Below are 21,049 nucleotides of genomic sequence, written 5' to 3' on the forward strand. Positions count from 1 at the left end.
GGATATGAGATGGAAACTTCAATCTACAAAAAGAAATAAAAGTGACAGAAATTGTAAATATATGTGTAAATATATAAGCCTTTTATTCTCATAATTTATTTAATTTATAATTGACTGTTTAAAGCAAAAATAACAACAATGTAATATGTGTACAACATACGTAGACACAAACGTAATGGCAACAATAATATGTAGGACAGTAGGGAGAAATGGAAGAATACTGTTGTAAGGGTGTCACTTTTGAAATAGTGTAAAGTTATTTGAAGATAGGTTAAAAATTTATATTGCAAACATAGAGCAACCACTGAGAAAAATGAGAGCTATAGCTAATAAATCAATAGTGGAATTAATATGGAATCCTAAAAAAAAAAAAAAAACCAATTCAATTCAAAAGAGGGAAAGAATGAGGAAAAAAAGAAAGAATGAACTTTAAAATGGAACAAATAGGAAACAAGTAGGAGTACAGTAGACTCCACCAAACTGATAATTATATTAAATATAAATGGTCTAAATACCCCCAATTAGAAAGTAGAGATTGTCAGGGCTGGCCCCGTGGCTTGGTGGTTAAGTGCGCACGCTCCGATGCTGGTGGCCCGGGTTCGGATCCCGGGCGCGCACCGAGGCACCGCTTCTCCGTCCATCCTGAGGCCGAGCCCCACATACAGCAACTAGAAGGATGTGCAGCTATGACATACAACTATCTACTGGGGCTTTGGGGGGAAAAAATAAATAAATAAAATCTTTAAAAAAAAAAAAAAGTAAGTAGAGATTGTCAGACTGGATTAAAAAAAAAAAAAGAGATTTAACTATAAGCTATAAGCTATCTGCAGGAGACGTCCTTTAAATACTCAGATAAGTTAAAAGTAAAAGGATAGAAAATGTCATAATACCAATTCTACATAAACTCCGAAAATAGATGAGGGAATACTTCACAACTCATTTTATGAGGCCAGCATTACTCCAATACCAAAATCAAGCAAAGACACTGCAAAAAAAGTATAAACCAATAGTTCTCATGAATGGAGAACACACACACACCCATAACAAAACATTAGTAAATCAAATCCACAACATATAAGAAAGATAATACAACACGACAAAGTAGAGTATTCCCCAGGAATGCAAGGTTGGTTTACAATTCAAAATTGAATCAACAGAATTCACCACACTAAAGAGTAAAAGAGAAAAACCATGTCAATAAATGGAGAATAGGCATTTGACAAAATTCAACCCATTCATGACAAAAACCTCTCATCCAACCAGGAAGAGAAGGACACTTTCTCAATTTGATAAAGTGCATTCTCAAGAAACTTAATGGTGAAAGACTGTAACTTTTCTCCTAATACATTGGAAATAGGGCAAGAAGGTTTGTTCTCACCACTTTTACTCAAAAATATACTAACATTCTGTCCCATTCAACAAGGCAAGAAAAAGAAAACACATCTAGATTGAAAAGGAATATGAAAAACTGTCTCCATTTGCAGACAATGTTATGGTTCACATAGAGAATTCTAAGGAATCTATAAGAAAGTTAATAAAACTAAGTAAGTTAAGCAAAGTTGCAGAACACAAGGTCAATATAAGAAGAATTAATTTCATTTTTATATACTAGTAACAAACAGCTGGAGAATTAAATTAAATAATGCCATTCACAGTAGCAGAAAAAAACAAAATTCTTAAGATTAAATTTAATAAATTATGTGTAAAAACTGTATAATAAAAATGACAAAATACTGTTGAGAAATTAAAGAAGATCTAAATAAATGGAGAGGTATATCATGTTCATGGATTAGAAGATTCAATAGTCTTAAGATGTCATTTCTCTATAGTGTCTATGCAATTCCATTCAAAATTTCAGCACTCTTTTCTGGTAGAAATTGACAAGCAAATTCTAAAATTATATAGAAATGTGAAACATCTAGAATGGTCAAAATAATTTTTGAAAAAGAAGAATCAAGTTGGAGAATTTATACTACCTGATTTCAAGATTTACTATAGAGTTACAGTAATCAAGGCAATGTGGTATTATGTATGTAAAGACAGACTTAGGGATTAAAGGAACAGAAAAAAGTCCAGAAATAGACCCACCCACATATATATAATCAAGTGATTTTTCAAAGAAATTACCAGGTAATTCAATAGGGTGAAAAATGATGTTTGCAACAAATGATGAAGGAACAATTAAACATTCAATTGGAAAAAATAAAATCTGGACTCTAATCTCATTCTATACTAATAATTAACTATAAAATGAACCACTGACCCAAATGTAAAAGCAAAAACTGTAAAACTTTTAAAAGAAAACAAAGGACAATATCTTTGTGATCTTGAGGTATACAAAGACTTCTTAGAAACGACACAAAAAACATGAACTATAAAAGTAAAAACTGATAAACTGGACTCTACCCAAAATTTAAAACTTGTGCTCTTCAAAAGACAGCATTAAGAAGGTGAAAAGGCAAGCCACAGTCTAGGAGAAAATATCTGCACTCCATTTATCTAACAAAGGATTTACATCTATACATATATATTTTTTTGTGTGTGAGGAAAGTCGGCCCTGAGCTAACATCTGCCAATCTTCCTCGTTTTGCTGAGGAAGACTGGCCCTGGGCTAACATCCACCCCCTTCTTCCTTCACTTTATATGGGATGCCGCCACAGCATGGCTTGACAAGCGGTGCGTCGGTGGGTGCCCGGGATCCGAACCTGCGAACCCCGGGCCACTGCAGCAGACTGCGCGCACTTAACTGCTTGCGCCACTGGGCTGGTCCCCAGGATTTACATCTAGAATGTATAAAGAACATTAACAATTCAATAGTAGGGAACTTTAAAATGGGCAAATGATTTGAATAAACAACTCAAAATAAGATCAAGAAATGGCCAATACGCACATGAAAAGATCCTCAACATCATTAGTCATCAGGGAAAAATAAATTAAAACCACAAAGAGGCACCTAGTAGTACACAACTACTAGAATGGCTAAAATCAAAAACACTGACGTCACCAAGTATTGACACTGTGAAGCAGAGGGCAGCAAACTATAGCCCGCAGGCCACCCTGCCCGGTTGTAAATCAAGTTTTATTGGAACACAGTGACATTTGTTCTTCTATGTATTGTCTAGGACTGCTTTTCTGCTACAACAGCAGAGTTGAGTAACTGCAACTCAGCAATAAAAACGAATGAACTACTGATAAATATCACAACGTGGGTAAATCTCAAAAACAGTCTGCTACATAAAAAAGCCAGACATAAGAGACATAGATTAATTTATATGAAATTCTAGAACAAGCAAATTTTATCTATAGTGACAGAAACAGATCGGTGGTTGCCTGGAGCCAGTGGTGAAGAGTGGGGAGATGCGCGGACAAGGGAACTTTTGGATAATAAAATAGTCTACAACTTGATTGTACTGGTGGTTACACAAGTATATATATTTGTCAAAACCAAACTGTACGCTTAAAATGGGTGCATTTTATTGTCTCTTAATAGAGATATCTCAGTAAAGCTGAATAAATACAGAAAAAAACTTTGGGTTTAGATGGGTCTCAGACTTTTTTGGAGTTTTAGAAAAGCAGTACTGTGCATTTACTTTATAACACCCCCAACCGATTTGTAGCAGGACCACATATTTAAATACATTAATACATTTTCAGCAAACATTAATATTTAAACTGAGATAAACCTAGAAATAGCTGCACAGGTCAGGTTTTGTGGACCAATGAGTTTTAGAACCAAAGTTTAGAAAAAACTTCGGGTGTTCAGAGATTTTTTGGTTTAGTCTGGCAGGTAAGAGCTTTTGGGTCTGTTCCCGTGTTTGTATACTCTGTACGTCCTGAGAGCCTCTTCTGTACCGGGGACTGTTGTCAGGTGCTTGCAGGTACACAAACACAAGCAACTCTGTCTTTGCCCTCTGGAGACAGGAAGATGAGTATGATGCAGTTCCTGCTGACCAGGGGCTCACATGGTACGAGGGAGTCAGACAGAGACAAGGAGCAGCACACGAGGCAGATTTTGATAATGTGATAGTAGACCAGAGATGGAGACATCAATTCACTGGGTCCCTGAGGACACCAGGCTGGAAAGCGAGGCCAGGGTTTCATCATGGCGGGTCTTATATGCAGGACCGAGGCGTCTGCATTTTATCCTGTAAGCAACAGCACTTCAGTACTTATTAAACCGGACTCACCAGTGATGCTCTCTGAGTCTCTGTGATCGATATTCATGAGGTTTTCTTCACCTGTTGGTGATGTAAGAATAGCATTCTGGGATTGACTCATGCAGGATCCTTTCTTGCTTTGGTTGAGAAGGACAGCTTTGGTCTGAAGCAGAGTAAAGGAAATCCATCAAGCCATTCAACAAAGAAATAGATCTGGTTGTACGTATATTTTTAAACAGATTCTTTTCTGATGAGTCCAGTGACATCTGCAGCAACGAGTGCTCTCATGTGATTATCATACATTGGACAGTCATGACCTAAAACAAAGAACACATCCAGTGACTTTGGAATTCAGAATGCTCTTTAATAACAGCAGTCCAACTACCCACAATGTCTGTCATTAAGAATGTTTTCCTAATGATACACACAACAACATGGATAAATCTCAAAATAATTATGCTTGATGAAAGAAATCAGACCAAAAAAAGTACACAGTTTATGATTCCATTTATATGAAATTCTAGAAAATGTAAGCTTATCGATCGTGACAGAAAACAGATAAGCGGCTGCTTGGGGTTGGGGAGGAATTACCAAGGGGCAAGAGAAAAGTTTGAGATGATGAACATGCTCATTATTTTTATTGTCTGATGGTTTCCTAAGTGTATACATATATCAAAACTTATCAAATTGTACACTTGAAATATGTGCATCTAATGTATGTTAATTATAATTCAATAAAGCTGTTTAAAAAGTTTTGAAGATAACTGGACTGTTTAAAGTAAAATAATAACAATATATTGCGGGGAGCTATAACATATGTAGAAGTAAAATGTATTACAACAATAGCACAAAGGCCAGGCGGAGCAAAAAGGAAACATACTGTAAGCTTTTATACTATATACATGAAATAGTAAAATACCCACTAGAAGGCAGACTGCGGTAAGTTAAAGAAGTATACTATAAACTCTGAAGCAACCAAGAAAATAACTCAAGAAAAATGAGCCAACAAAGGAGATGAAATGCAATACTATAAAAAAGCGTTTCTCAAACCTGGCACTACTGACATTTGGGGCCGGATAATACTTTGTCATGCACATCGTAGGATGTTTAGCAGCATGCCAGTAGAATCTTCTCCCCAGACCCTCACCCCGTTCTAACAACCAAAAATGTCTTCAGATATTGCCAAATGTCCCCTGGGGGGGCAAAATCGCCCCTAGTTGAGAACCACTGACATAAAAGATGCTCAACCTCAGTTATAATTAAAATAAATAAAAACGTAAAGAAAATATTTTTCACTCATTAGACTAGCACACATTAAGTTTTATTATATTCTTTGGAGAGGATATGGAGAAAGCTGCACTCATACTGCTGATAAAAGTGCAAATTGGTACAAGTTTTCAGAAATGCTATGTGGCAATGTCTACCAAACTTTTAAATGCACATACACCAGAATTCAACAATTCTACCACTAGGAATTTAAACTTTGGATATACTCACCAAGTATGCCAAGATGTAGGCACAAGGATGCCCACACAGTATTTTTTTTTTTTAACTGGAATCAAAATGTCCATAAAGAAATGGGTTTAATAATGGTATATACAAAGGAATACAACACATTAAATATATGTGTGTACTTTAAAAAAAACCAACCAGGAATTGTTATCAGTTAGGGGAACTTTGTTCAATACTAATTACAAATCTAGCTCTATATCAAAAGACAGTCTCTACTTAGCAACTTCCAGCTTCTATTTATGGCTGATTAATTCTCATGCCTACTATTTACAGACATTGTAAACATTCAGTGTTTTTCAAGAGTTAGCCCCAAGAAACAGAAAGGAACAAAATAAAGGCAGTAAAAGAGACTGAAAAATGGTCACTGGAGTGAATAGAGAAGCACTCTCAGCAAATACTAGGAAAGGGAGTTTCATTGACAGAAGGAGCAACAGAATTAAAAGTCAATGGGGAAATGTGGTTTAAAAAAGGGGGTGGGGGACCATAAAATCAACGGTAACCTTCTAGAAACCAGTTCAGCCAAGAGGTTAGGCCCAAAGCTAGGCTGCAAGGAGTCAAGAAGTGGGATGGTAAGAATGGAGTTTAGTGGGTACAGACCAAGACTTCCAAGACCCAGACTTCCAGATTTCCACAGACCAGTAAAATTTCAAAAACTTCTGTGGTTACTGGCATAGGTTTTTTTTTTTTTTTTTTTCTTACTATTTCTATTACTCCATAAACTAAAAAACATTCTATAAGGAAAAAAATTAAATAGTGAAATAAACAACAGTGCTTCCCTAAGGGACTTTTGTCATGTTGGCATTTAATTTTTCTATATTTAAACTCAGAAAATTTTAATAAATAATTTTTTAAAATTCTATTATATATATAACTATTTTCTTGAAATATATTTGTCAATATAGCAATCTGCACTATCCAGTGCAACATGAAGTTCAAAAGTATTTGTTCAGGTACTTTAATTTTAATTCCAGTTGTCAAAAATTCATTGTCATTTTTTTTTGTGTGTAAGATTAGCCCTGAGCTAACATCGGTTGCCAATCCTCCTCTTTTCACTGAGGAAGATGGGCCCTGGGGTAACATCCGTGCCCACCTTCCTCTACTTTATATGGGACACCGCCACAGCATGGCTTGACAAGCGGTGCGTCGGTCCATGCCCGGGATCTGAACCTGCGAACCTGGGCTGCCGAAGCAGACTGTGCGAACTTAACTGCTATGCCACAGAGCTGGCCCCAAAAATTCATTTTCATATCCAAGAGCAGTCTATTGTATGCAACTGAATTCTTCCCCATGTATCTTACTGTCCAAATTGCCGTTCCTAAATCAGTCACTGCAAGGCGAATGGAACTAAAATCAGACCAAACCAGTGAAGATTTGCTCACCTCTGCCCCCCGAAATCGGGAGGAGGAAGAAAGCGGCCTCCCCTGAAGTACACGACTGCCAAGCATCTGAACAAACTCCCAACTAGAAGAAGGGGGAGGAATGATGCCAACAAATCCCAACAAAGCTCTAGAGAATTGCTTTTCAATTAGTTTTGGAGGTTTTGTTAATGGTTTGGTCTTAACTCTTACACAACAAAATCCCAAGACGATTCTTGGGTAGGCCACCAAAAACCACCTGCCACATAAGTATGTCACATATAATCTTTATCAAGGTCTTTTAAATTATAATACTCCAGGGACCCCGATTTATAAATTATGAACCCAGTGATATATTTAAAAAAATAGAATGGCAATGCAAATATAAGAATAAACATGCTAGTGTGTAACAGGCCATGTAGCGCAGCTCAGCAAACTATTGCCCGTGTGCTGAATTTGGCCTGCCATCTGTTTCTGTATAACCTGTCAGCTAGGAATAGTTTTCACAACTTTAAATGGTTGAAAATAAATCAAAGTTAAAATGTTTCATGATATGTAAAAATTACACTGAATTCAAATTTTAATGTCCATAAATCAAGTTTTATTGGAACACTGCCATGCTCATTTGTTTAGGTATTGTCAATTGGCTTCTCAGAACAGACTTCTACTCTCTACATGTACAAGTGCATTTAAAAGTTATTTTCAATTTCTAAGAAAGCATTTTTTAAAAGTAATAAGTTACAAATTTGCTTGTGAAGATGCAAGTGGAGAGGGGAGGGAAGATAAGAAAGTGAGAGAAGAGAGGGAGGCAGATAAAGAGAGGAGATAAAAGCAAAGTGCCTCTCATACTGGTCCAAACTGGTTCTTAAACAGAACTGTGGTTCTCAATCACATTTTAATCAAAGACGGTTGTGAAAACCTAATGATAACCTTGGGACCTTCTGCCTGTCGCTCTGTTACACACTAGCTCGTTTAATCTTATATTTACATTACCATTCCTATTTTTTCATATTTACACATATCACACAGGAATACAAAAAACTGGACTCCAGATCTTGGCTCTAGAGAATTGCTTTTCAATTAGTTTTGGAGGTTTTGTTAATGGTTTGGTCTTAACTCTTACACACAAGAATAGAGAAAAGCAAGTTGAACATAGAACTAAGCCCATCTCCAGAGTCATGCAGGAAGAATCTAGACCTGCAGGGCAATCCAGGAACCTGCCCAACCTGCAGACTGCACCAGGTCAGGGATCATCCGGAAATGATACGTCTTTCCTGGTGATGCTTTAGAACTAAGTAAACCCTTTGGATACACCCTAGTCTAGACTGAGTTCCTCAGTAGGATTAGTTTGGAGTAGCAATGCTGAGTGTAGAAGAATATATGCAACTTTGCATTAGACCAGCCTCAATTTTCATCTTCTTTACTGGTTTTCTGACTTTGAGCACATTATTTAACAGTTCCTCACTGTCCAGATGGGAGTAATAATTAACTACTCTTTACAGGGAGTGTCAGGTATGAGGACTAAATAAAAATAGTCCTGACACACAGTCGACACTAAAATGCTTATCCCCTTCAGCTTCCCCCTTTCGCTTGAGCCTGAAGAAAAGATGATGTCTTCTGCCTAGTATTTCTTAAGTTTCTAGCTCAGCAGTCAACTCTGAGCTCAGAATGGCTACCCTGTTTGACTCTGTAATAGATGTAGTCTAAAGATTATCTCTGAATAATCTTCATATAGAAAGAAATAAGGACTAAGAAACTGTGGTCCTAGCAATAAAGTGACAAGTGCCATAAAGCAGGACCTCTGAGGGCGATTACTGAAGCTCATTCCTTCATGGATTCTGGAGAAGCGCTGCTTATAATAAAAAGTGTTACCTATAACTAGTACTTGTATCCACAGCATAGTGGCTGTATTAGTTTCCTATTGCTGCTGCAACAAATTACCATAAATTTGGTGGCTTAAAACAATACCAATTTATTATCTTACAGTTCTGAACACCAAAGGACAAAATGGTTTCAATGCACCAAAACCTAAGTATTGGCAGGGCTGTGCTTCCTCTGGAGACTCTAGGAGAGAATCCATTTCCTTGTCTTTTCTAGCTTCTAGAGCTACATTCCTTGGCTCAGGGCCCCCTCCTCCATCTTCAAAGCCAGAAGCACAGCATCTTCAAATCTCTCTCTCTGCTTCCACTGTCACATCACCACATTCTGCCAAATATCCCTCTATCTCCCACTTATAAGTACACCTATGATTACCTTCGAGGCCCAATGGGATAATCCAAGATAATCTCCCCATCTCAAAATCCTTAATTTAGGCCCTTCTGCAAAATTGCTTTTGCCATATAAGGTAATATTCACAGGTTCCAGGGGCTTAGGATCTGGATATCTTTGAGGGCCATTATTCAGCCTACCACAGTGGTTAAGAGCATAGACTCTGGTGCTAGACTGCCTTGAACCCCAGCTTCACCACTTATTAATTGTATGACCTTGGCCAAAGTACTTAACCTCTTTTCTTATCTGTAAAATGGGCCTAATAACAAGGCCTACTTTATCAGGTTGCTATAGGGATTAAGTAAGTTATGAGAGGGTAATAGTGGCACCTACCTCAGAGGGTCGTTGGGGGAATTACATGAAGGTAATACATGGAAAGCTCTTAGAACAATGTCTTAGAATACAGTAAATGCTATGCACATATTAGTTATTATTATTTCTATCACCCAAATAGTACTATTTTATTATCATTATTATCACTGTACCTAACACAAAGTTGGGCACAATGTAAACCCTGCTTTACTGCTTTAATGGCATCTTCTCTCAACATAAGAAGTCACATTTACTTCCTGACCCCTGATAGTGATGTTGGTTTATTCCCACTAATCATCTTCACTCTACCTCTCTGATGCATGCAGAGTCAGAGTCCCAAACGTAGCTAAAACTAAACTCTGGCAAGCACAAACATATTTTCAGTGCCTTTCCTAGTTTGTAGACACATATTCTTAGTATTTTCTTGAATATCATTTACTGCTCATGCTGGATCTTTTAGAAAAACTTGGCTGCTTTTCTTTATAAAACAATCAACCAAGCACGCATTAGTTAACAAGAAGCCAGCCTTTGTAATTCACGCACATTTAGAAGAAAATAAAGTAAAATAGCCAAGTGACTTATTTTAATAGGAATGAGACTTGAAAAGAACAACCAAAACATGTCATTGGTATAAATATTGCTGGCAGAAAACAACACGGCTCATGACTTAATTTAGCCTAGCCATGGAAACTAAGTGGTCAACGCTGAGTGTCTAAATATAGGCCCTGTGCCCTAAAAAAAATCTTGCTACTTCCTTAAAACAGGATACTCCGGCCAAAACAGCCTTATAGAAAGGGCTAAAAACAATTCAGAGAAACTTCAAATCAACAGGGGTGCAGAGCTTGGAACTACAGTAAATATAATGATTTAACAAACATTTAAATTGGAAACATTTTTAAATTTTAAAATAACACTTTGAGGACTAATTTAAATACATGTTGGCCGGCCAGCCCCGTGGCTTAGCATTTGGGTGCGCACACTCCGTTACTGGCGGCCTGGGTTCGGATCCCAGGGGCGCGCCGACACACCACTTCTCCGGCCATGCTGGGGCCGCGTCCCACATACAGCAACTGGAGGGATGTGCAGCTATGACATACGGCTATCTACTGGGGCTTTGGGGGAAAAATAAATAAATAAAATTATAAAAATAAAATAAAATAAAATAAAATACATGTTGGCTGCTGATCTGCATGCAGAAGTGGGAACAGTGCCAAGGACCAACTCCAGCCCCAGCTTTTGTAGGCAGTGGCAACCCTGATCCAGACACAAGATAAACCGTATAATCTAAAAAATAAAATAAATGTACCATATTCCTATATCAAATAATAGATTTTTGACAAAGACTCACTAATTTTAATGTATCTGGCTACATCAAAAATAAGATTTACAAAAAAACCACAATAATTTTAAAACCAGATATCGAACCACAAAAAGACTATATGATGGCTTCAGTGCTAACAGCTGGAAAAAAAGGGAGGAGGTGGTGTCACTACCAAAATCCAACCTGAATAGTGAGCAGCAGCCCCACAAAGGCAAAGACCACACAGCACATCAAGTCCAACTGCACTGATGCGCCACAGTACATTACATTGGCTACCTCCAACACAATTATTCTACCAGCAATTTCCAAGTTCACCCTGAGGAAATAGGATTTGTGCCCAGGAAACATTTTGTCCCTCTTTTCTAGCGCCATTCAATGTAAAGATCAGTAGGGTTTTCAGAATACGAAATATATGGAGGCAGCTCTACTTACAAACAGGCCAGATTCCAAAAGGCTGTTAAATCCATTAGCTTAAAAGTCCAAAACCATGAGTGAGATTTAGGCTTATGGGGTCCACATTTCCTTTTAGTTGATATATTTTGGGCATTTTTTTTTAAACTGCCCTGTTTTGTTTACAATGAACATTTGCTGAGGCAGGCAACCCCTCCCTGCCACAATCTCTACCAACAGGAGAAGGGAGGGAACCTCTGGCAGCTAAGGAATCCCACCCCCTCACCACCACCACCACCACCACCACCACCCCCCCCCCCCCCCCCCCCCCCCCGGCTTCACCTGCAGATTAGAAAAGGCCTTGGACCCAGGGGGCCATCTGTGGTTTTTGATAAATTTCCACAGCAGCACTTGCATTTGCCATGCTTAGCCTTTAAGCCCTTGAACAACTCACTCAAAGCTGAATTAACCTTTGACTAAACAGGCATCCCACTTCACCGCTGATCCCTGCCGAAACCATTTCAGACATTCACGTTCCTCCATCTTTGGCCGACTGTCAACTGCACAGCTACACCTTTTTTCACACATTGTGGGACTGTCCAATCGTATATTTAACATGTGTAATTTTCGCACCTTCTGTTTTTTACACTATGTCTACTTTTGTATCTATCAGTCTATCACTACTAACACTACTTTTAGGGACAAAATGGGGTTTGTAATATTTATAAAATACCTCAAAACCATACATACATAAAACAAACATGCTATAAATAACAAGGGCTGAATAGAAAATGACCCTCTGCTGGTGATCAGCAGAGCTGACCCTTGCACTGCAGCATACTTTGTCCCTACCCAGAAAGTTCCTAAGTTACACCTTTTAAGCAGGTGAGTTTGTGTATCAAAAGATTTATAAGAAAGCAAATCTACCATGCGAGTACAGGGCTTTCTGTCCTATACATTTGGAGATGTAATCTTAGATGTTGCTTGTGCTTGGCATTTTGTTTCAAGCCAAATATTAAAGAAGGTTTGAAGAAAATTTTAGCCTGATGTCTTGTTTGGAAAAGATAATGAATTTATATTCTTTGAAGTAATTCAGCCCAAATTATTGAAGTCGAAAGGGATACTATTTCTCTATACTTTCCTCAACAAAGTGAATAGCAACAGAATTGGTGACTGCTAATAATTATCAGTGAGTCATTGGCGTCTTCAAATCACTCAGAGGTAAAACCACCACAGCAACACTGAAGAAGATTTTCTAGGTAAGGAACCACTTATGAGTCAATGACTAATTTTACAGAAAAGCAGCCATTAATTATACAACCATGGCTGCACATTCCATACTTTACCTTTCATAAGATTAGGCAAATAATCCAAAGGCAAAAGGATATTAGGGATCTTTTCAAGAAAGCAAGGTCTAGTCATTATCAGAAGCCATTCTGTTTCATATTTCACATCTATATCCTCATCAAAGTACAATGACAGTTATCAAAATATGACCCCAATCATGAGGAAAATGTTACATCATGCTTTCCTATTTACTACTTTAAGAAGTTAGGAAAGCAGGATTTAAAAGAAAACATTAAAAGATAATATTTTATGGTGCTTAAATAATTAAATTTTACCCATCCAGAAATGTCACACATCCAGTGTGTGGGAGTACCAACTATGGCATCTAATAAAGGTTATCACTATCTCTGGATTTTATTGTCAAATTCTTAGAAGTCTAATATTAACCATGTTAGTAGACGTGTTTCCCCTTCCCATTCGGCCTTAGAATGAGTTACACAGATTGGTATTCAGAAGTTAAAGTCAGAAAAGTTATAGCACCTTTGTATTTGTAAAGGACTATGAAATAACACATACTATATAACCCCCCCTTTTATTTTCACAGACTTTTCATTAGTTCTCCATATTCCCTAATTAGTAATAATAAAACTGAGAAATCTACACTTAATCCCTCTGTGCCTCAGTTTCCTCATTTATAAAATGGGGACAATAATACTAACTATCTTACAGGGTTGTTATGGGGATTAAATGAGTTACTATCTATAAAGCATATATAACAGTACTTGGTGCACAGTAAACATTATTTATGTGTTAAATACAAATTTAAATAGATCAGAAGGTAGAATTATAAAATACAAACAATACCATTTCATGGTACCTGGTCACCTGGACACAGACTTAGAAGATACATGATTCAGATGAGTTCCTACTCGTCCACACTGCTAACAGCTCTAGCTCTCAAAAAGCACATACTCTTACAAAAACCATGGGTATATATCTCATCTGGAACTGCCGCCCAGCAATAATTCAGGAGTTCTTGACACTTATTCTTACCAAAGGCAATCCTTTCTTGTCACTAACTACTGGTCTTAGAGAAACTCATATAAAAATTTCCCCCAAATAAAAAGCCCATGGTGGGAATGCAGACTAGCACAGCCATTTAAAGGAACCATCAGAGACTATGGAGTCAAATTAAGTGCCTATGTACCCTAAGACCCAGCAATTCTGCTCCTGGGCATATCTACCCCAAATAAATTTTTTTAAAAACGTATGGAAGTCCTACTGTTCTTTGCAGACTACTGATCATATAATGATTATTGCATCTCTTCAATCCTGAACACCGGCCTAGACAGGAAACATTAGCTGGAGACAACGTATGCAGAACTAGCAGTCTCTGCAATGTAAAACTATGTGGGCACAGTTTCCGACAATTTCTTAAAAGGCCATGTTGCTTTTATATTACTACCTAGCTTTTCTAAAGCAGTGTAATTAGATGTCAACTAAGGAAATGGTAAAAAAAAACAAGTGGGAGTAACCCTCAATGTTGACATTTTCAGGTGTTTGGTTATCTGGTAAAAGCCTGGAAGGGAAAAGTATTTAAGTTCAAAGATGACAAGAGTTTAAAAGTGCATGGTGCATAATAAGCTACATTCCATAAACCTCTCTCTCATCTGATGAAAAACAAGCTATACTGGAAATTTCCATTCACCTTCTCTCTCTCTCTAAAACACACAAACACAACACAACACACACATATGCACGTGTGCATCTTTGTTTCTCATTATAAATAAAGTAATATGTTCATTTAAAAAAAACCTACACAGTAGATAAAATGCAGAATCAAATGAAAGCAACTTTTAATCTTTTGCCATCTTTCACTGGGAGACAGAATGTTAACATGCTATTTAGCAGCCTACTCATTATCTTTCCATGTCAACATATTATCAATCTATGCCATCTTTTTTTTTTGCTGAGGAATATTTGCCTTGAGTTAACAATTGTTGCCAATCTTCCTCCTTTTGCTTGAGGAAGATGGGCCCTGAGCTAACATCTGTGTCAATCTTCCTCTATTTTGTATGTGGGTCGCCACCACAACATGGCTGCCAACGAGCGGTGTAGGTCTGTGCCTGGGATCTGAACCTGGGCCGCCAAAGTGGAGCGTGCCAAACTTAACGGCTAGGCCACAGGGCCGGCCCCTATGCCATCATTTTAATGTAATTCATTTCCAAATTACACAGTATTCAGAATATACAATTATATAACCACTGATAGTTTCCATCAGTGACTTTCTCACAATTAACAGGTTATCCATCCACTTGAAAACTCAAGAATCCATAACAAGGATCAGCAAACTTTTTTGTAAAAAGCCAGGCGGTAAATATTTCAGGCTTTGCAGCCATATAAGGCTCTGTCACCTATAATCTTTGTTGGTTTTTTTCCAACCCTTTAAAAATGCAAATACCATTCTTAGCTTACAGAACTGGCTGGATTTGGCCCAAAGGCTATAGTTTGCTGACGTCTAGTCTACACCCTAAATCATGGTATTTTTGCACCACGGAATGAAAGACTACAATGATGCCAAACTCATAGAAAATACAACAAATAGATGAATAAACAGTATCAACATCATCTTTTCAAAACTCTACTTCTAGACAGAAATTCCATCTTTTGCTTGACGTCCCAGAGTGACAATGCGTATCAGAGACAGTAGATATATAAAAGTCCTCACAATAGCATTGACTACAATTATACATCCCTAGTTTTATGCCTCTTCCCACCACCCATTTTTTTCAAACTCGTTTCTATAAAAGATCATCATTAGCTTAGAAATATGAAAAACAAAGCAATTTATTATTTGACAGTCAAAAATAATTTAGTGATGTCATATGGTAGTTTAGTCAAAGGAAACAGGATAGAAAATAGCTCAAAAACACTAAATGCAAACTCCAAAGGGTAGGCTTCAGTATCACATTCACAGAATAGTCTTGATTTATTTCTCTAAGAGAAAGAGTAACTTGATACTTAAACTCTAGCTGAAATTCTGTATCCTTTTAAGACAGTACTATCTTCTCTGTACCCTCTGGCAAAAGAGCTACACAATACTATAAAATATATTCAATTCTAACATGGCAAAGGTTTTTTCAAGATAGGGTTTTCTTATAACTTCTAAAGAACAGAGACTGAATTTAGTATGAATTATTTAATTCTTTGAATGTTTGATAAGTGGAGAAAATAAGAGGTACTAGAAGAGCTATTATTATCAAATTATACCTAATAAGGGACACCTTTCATCATCTTAACATCTGACAGAAGAGCTCCTTGAGGAAAATCCATGGAAAAGCCACTTACAGTGGAAGGGGAGGCCTTGCAGCATCCAAAGGAAGGCTAAGATGCTCTGCAGAAGACTAAGGAAATAATTGTTTTTTCTTTCTCTGGAGAGGGAGAGGGAGAGGGAAGGGACGGGAAAGAAGTCTCATCCAGACGGCAGTGGCTCAGGGGCCACAAGAACACCAGGAATTTGCCGAAATCTTAGGGAGGGTTTTGGCTTCTCGATAACGGGACACTCACTGAAGGTTCAGGTCAACTACTTAGCTCTTAAAGGCTCTGTCTGGACATCCGGGTTACAGACATATAAAATATGAGCTCACAAGAGCAGTTGCTGTCAAGAATTCTTATTTCAGGATATTAATAAAATCATCATAGTTACTGTACTTTTAAATCTTTGTTTTAAAACAGAAAATTATATCTTTTTGACTAAAGTAATGGTTAAAAAAGGAAAAAACAATTAAGGTCTTCAAAAATGAGTAATACACAGTGAATGGCATTATAGAGTTTGTGGATTTCCTGTTCTCTTAACCAATAATGGAGGGAAACATCTTGAGCAAAAGCATTTTATACAATACAATACAATTGATTCCGTGAGTACTAAATATGTACTATACTTCTAGAATCAAATAAATTCTTCAAATAAATCCAACAAATCAGAGAGTATTTTCTTTCAGTGTTGACTGGCAAAATTTAGGTATTAGACTAAATCAAAAGACACCATCACCTGAAAACCTACAAACTCTTCACAGGAGATTAAGAAATAAATCGAACAGACATAATCATGATGGCAGACTTAAGAATATCACTGTAGGGGCCGGCCCGGTGGCACAAGCGGTTGAGTGCGCGCGCTCCGCTGCGGCGGCCCGGGGTTCGCTGGTTCGGATCCCGGGCGCGCACCGACGCACTGCCTGGCAAGCCATGCTGTGGCGGCGTCCCATGTAGAGTGGAGGAGGATGGGTACAGATGTTAGCCCAGGGCCGTCTTCCTCAGCAAAAAAAAAAAAAAGAGGAGGATTGGCGGATGTTAGCACAGGGCTGATCTCCTCACAAAAAAAAAAAAAAAAAGGAATATCACTGTACAATCTGCTCTTCAGATCAAATAGATAAGAAGACCCCAAGAAACAGCACTTTCATATAGCAGTAAGGTAAACACAAATTTTAAAAACAGAAATAATTCAAGAAGAGGCAGAAAGTCTGTGTCCTCATTTCTCTTTGTACCCTAACAATAAAATGTAAACTTGCTTTTGCTGGCTTAAGATGACCCTAAATCCTTCAGTTATTCAGTTATTTTTTTTGTGAGGAAGATTAGCCCTGAGCTAACATCCCATGCCAATCTTCCTCTTTTTTTCTGCTGAGGAAGATTTGCCCTGGGCTAACATCCATGCCCATCTTCCTCTACTTTACATAGGACGCCGCCACAGCACATCTTGATAAGCGGTGAGTCAGTCTGTGCCTGGGATCCACACCTGTGAACTCCGACCCAACGACATGGAGCACATGAACTTAACCGCTAGGCCACGGGGCCGGCCCCGCTTCAGTTATTTTAAACTTATGATACTCAAAGCCTTCAGGAGAAGTTCCCAGAAGGTGCCAAAAGAAAACTGTAGGCAGCAGAGCTCTTCAGATCAACACAGTAATCAGTGGCAGCAGGACAGGCAATCTTATATGACCAGGAACAGGGTGTAACTTAAAATGTGGGTGAGTGATGCTCAGGACAGAAGAATACTTATTATAAACATATTTATAAACATACGTAATTCTAGAACGATTCTAGAATTCTGCAAATCTAAGACATATAAGCATTTTAGTAATGTTATTCTACTAGGCAAGAGATGTTCAAACTATATTATAGTTGAGACATAAGAGTCACTGTTTTTCAAACCAGCTGTTACAACCAGCTCCAGGACTTCAAGATAAAGTTACCTTTTGAGGGAGAATTGACATGTAATGAATGATTCTGGTTTGCCAATGAAATCCAGGAAACAAATAAGAACAGATAAATTTTTTGAGCTGTGGCTACTGGCTATCTGCAACTCAGGAGACAAGGGGATTCTGAACTTGATGGATACAGCAACCAGGTGGCTGAGGAAATTGAGGAACCCTCTTCCTCCACCTGCCTTTCATAGCTGGTATCTCCAGTTCTTCAGGATTCCCTCATGGGCCCTCTCCTTTCTCTCCTCAGGATCCTCATCTACTTCAAAGGCCTTAATTTCCAATTATAAGATAATTACTCCCCAAGTCTCTATCTTCAGCCCAAATTGGCATTTCTTGACTTTAAACTGGAAATCTCAATATCAATTTATAAACAGTACCATAAATTCACCACATTCTAAACTGAACTCATTAGCCTTCTCTCATGAAATCTGTCTTTTCGAGCTCTATTAATTAGTTAATATTATCAATTCACCTGATCAGCAGAGCCAAAAATCTAAGAATCATCTTTCTTCCCAATCCCTGCTTCCCATGCAGTCACCAATTCCTGTCAATTTACTCTCCAGGCCGACTGCTATGGCCTTAGTTCAAGCCCTTCTCTCCGTCCGTGGCTACTGCAATAGCTTCCCACCTGGTCCTCCAGCCTCAGCCTTCTCTCCTCTGAGCTGGAGTGGCTCGTGGATGCATACTGCTACGCAGCCCACCCCATTCCCTTAGCTTACTGTACCTTATGCTTCAAATGTCCTCCACCTCTAAAAGCACACACAGAAAAAAAACTTCCAATAACTTGGTTTCTCATGCAGATTTTCCGGTAAGGGAAAAATATACTAACTATAGCAATCAAACATGCAGTTTACTTGACAGTTCTACTGTATATGAAGAGCAGACATTCTGGCTTATCACTCTTTAGTGAGTCTGCTTAATGTCTTTCCTCCAGGCCTGATCAACTCTGAGTACACTGAGAAAACTTTAATTTCTAGACCTGAACAATTGAAGAAGAGACACCACTGTCATGTGAGACTTTTCCTGAGCAGAAACTAGCTCTTTTGACTCCAAAAGCAAAAATAAAACCTCTTAAACTCATGACTTTATTGTAGAATATACCAAATGAAACTAGTACTACAGAAGTTTTCTAAGATCAGCTTATAATGGTAAACGACTGATAAGAAAGACACAAGAGGTTTCTGTGTTTCAAACGAAAAATACATGATAAAGAAATATATTCTCAATTCTGTTCTAAAGTCAGTCTTTCCTAATAATAATAGTTAACACAGATGGAGCACTTACTATGTGCTAGACATTGGATTAAATGCTTTGTGCACATGAACCCTTTTTAATCCTCACAACAGCCCCATGATGTAGATATTATTATTGTCATCATTTTATAGATAAGGAAACTGAAGCTTAGAGGTTACGTAACTTGCCCAAATTAGTAAGAGCCAAGAATCAAACCCAAGACTGTTTTCCCAATGCTTGGGGCCTCTAACCTCTGAGCTCTACTGGCAAGAGACTTGGGGGCAGGGGGAGGGAAGCAGTGAACGTGTATAGTCTGAAAAAGCCTCAGAGATAATTCAAATACAATCCTATCTCTCCACTCCACTCTGTAAAAACACCTACTGATTACTGAATAAAGAAAAAAAAAAAAGCAAGTAAGCCCTAATTTGCTCTTAAGTGGTTTATATTTGCTTTCAGAAATGAGTCATCTGATCTCAAAGTTGGCTGTTATTTACTATGAAGCAGAATATGTGTTTTTATGTATATCATATTTCTTTAATAAGACAACTCCAAATCTGAGTCGGATTTTGCCTTTAAATGGGCTATTCTACAGCATCAAGAAAATAATATAGAAGTATTACTGTAAATTACAAACAATTCTGTAACTTGTTCTGAGTAGTTAAAAATAATAAGTGGAATATAGACCAAAATAAATCCTTATTCCAATAAATTAAGTCCATCTATATCTTAATATCTTGCAAATGCCAGGCATTCAATAAATACCTGTTAAATGAATGAATCAATCTGGAGTCAGGCTACATCCTTGCCACCTGTCTTAGGGAGAAAAATGAAACTACGTGAGAAACGTAAGACTGTTACAGCTTTTGAAAACTGAAGGCTTTCTTAGCCCAATTTACAAAAAACTGCACAGGCCCCTCATGGTTTCAGTGAGAGATGCGAGCATCTGTGCAGGGCTGTATCAATTAAGCCCATCAGTTACACTGAGTCGCAAACATTCCCTAGAGATGGGTTTGACAACACTGTGGCAAAAATCGTTAGCACTCTCCCTGCCCTCTGTGGTTTTCTTATTTTAAAAACATTGGTAGTAAGATGTTTTCCCCCTAAAGATAAGACATGGTAATGAGAAAAGTCCAACAAACTGCTATGGGAGGGGTTAGACAGAATGGACTGAAAAGAATTTGATGACTCAGGGTCATTACTATGACTAGTAATTGCTGTATTATAATATAGTGACTATAGTGATATCGTCCAAGATTATAAGCTTTTAAAAGTTCTTTCTCCCCAAACTTAAGGGTCTCAAAATTGCTCATTTGTTGGAGATTTTAAGTGTACTTCTAATTTTGTTTTTGGCCTCACTGTGAGGCCATCAACCATTACACTTTACTGTTGCCAGCTGGCCTCTCCCCTTTCCAACTTGCTGTTGGCTGAAAAACCAGATAACCAGGTTATCAGAGAATCCAGAAGGTGTCTGCTTGAGACTGAACTCCAGGACCTGTTTTTCAACCCGCGGCTGGTTCTTCAGTGACCTCTGCCTTTCATGCCTCCAGCACAAGGGATTTCATCGGCTTGCTTCTCTTCCTCTGGCACTGTCGCCAAGTGCTTTTCTCACCTGGCACTCCTTTCCCTGGGCTGGCCGTGAATACACACTGTCCTTTCTTCACTGCCTCCCAAGAAAAGCATAGGTCCTCCTCTCTTTTGTGAGAATCCTACTGTTAATCGCTACAGAGAAATACAGAGTGGCTTACAAAGGTGGAAAAAATGGTTACGAAATCTTAAAATTTTTCATTATGATTTTCCTCCTTAATCAGTGTTTATTGATTCCCCTTCTTGGCTGCTCCCAGAAGACTATGTGCTCACTTTCTTCCTTGCTGCACTGTGAGCTCCTTGAATGAAGGTATCTTATTTTTGTATGCCCCAAACCTAAAAGCCACTGACACATAGTAGGCTCGCAAT

The 21,049-nt window shown here is 38.0% G+C and overlaps 1 protein-coding gene across 9 annotated transcripts in view; it reads right to left on the minus strand.

Moving 5' to 3' along the window:
- TRAK2 (trafficking kinesin protein 2) overlaps nt 1-21,049 on the minus strand; it is a 63,343-nt gene that overhangs the window by 33,283 nt on the left and 9,011 nt on the right. Inside the window, exons 3-5 of one of the 9 annotated variants that reach the window (XM_058549594.1) lie at nt 20,706-20,815; nt 19,859-19,905; nt 4,188-4,474 (exon numbers count right to left, since the gene is read on the minus strand). In XM_058549594.1, the coding sequence (XP_058405577.1) occupies nt 4,188-4,278 (91 nt within the window). In that variant the 5' untranslated portion in view covers nt 4,279-4,474; nt 19,859-19,905; nt 20,706-20,815. Of the gene's footprint in view, nt 1-4,187; nt 4,475-19,858; nt 19,910-20,588; nt 20,816-21,049 lie in introns of all 9 variants that reach the window. The other 8 variants (XM_058549597.1, XM_058549590.1, XM_058549596.1 and 5 more) reach the window with 8 other exon arrangements.

The sequence above is a fragment of the Diceros bicornis genome, chromosome 10 (assembly GCF_020826845.1).
Source record: "Diceros bicornis minor isolate mBicDic1 chromosome 10, mDicBic1.mat.cur, whole genome shotgun sequence".
NCBI classification, from domain to species: domain Eukaryota; kingdom Metazoa; phylum Chordata; class Mammalia; order Perissodactyla; family Rhinocerotidae; genus Diceros; species Diceros bicornis.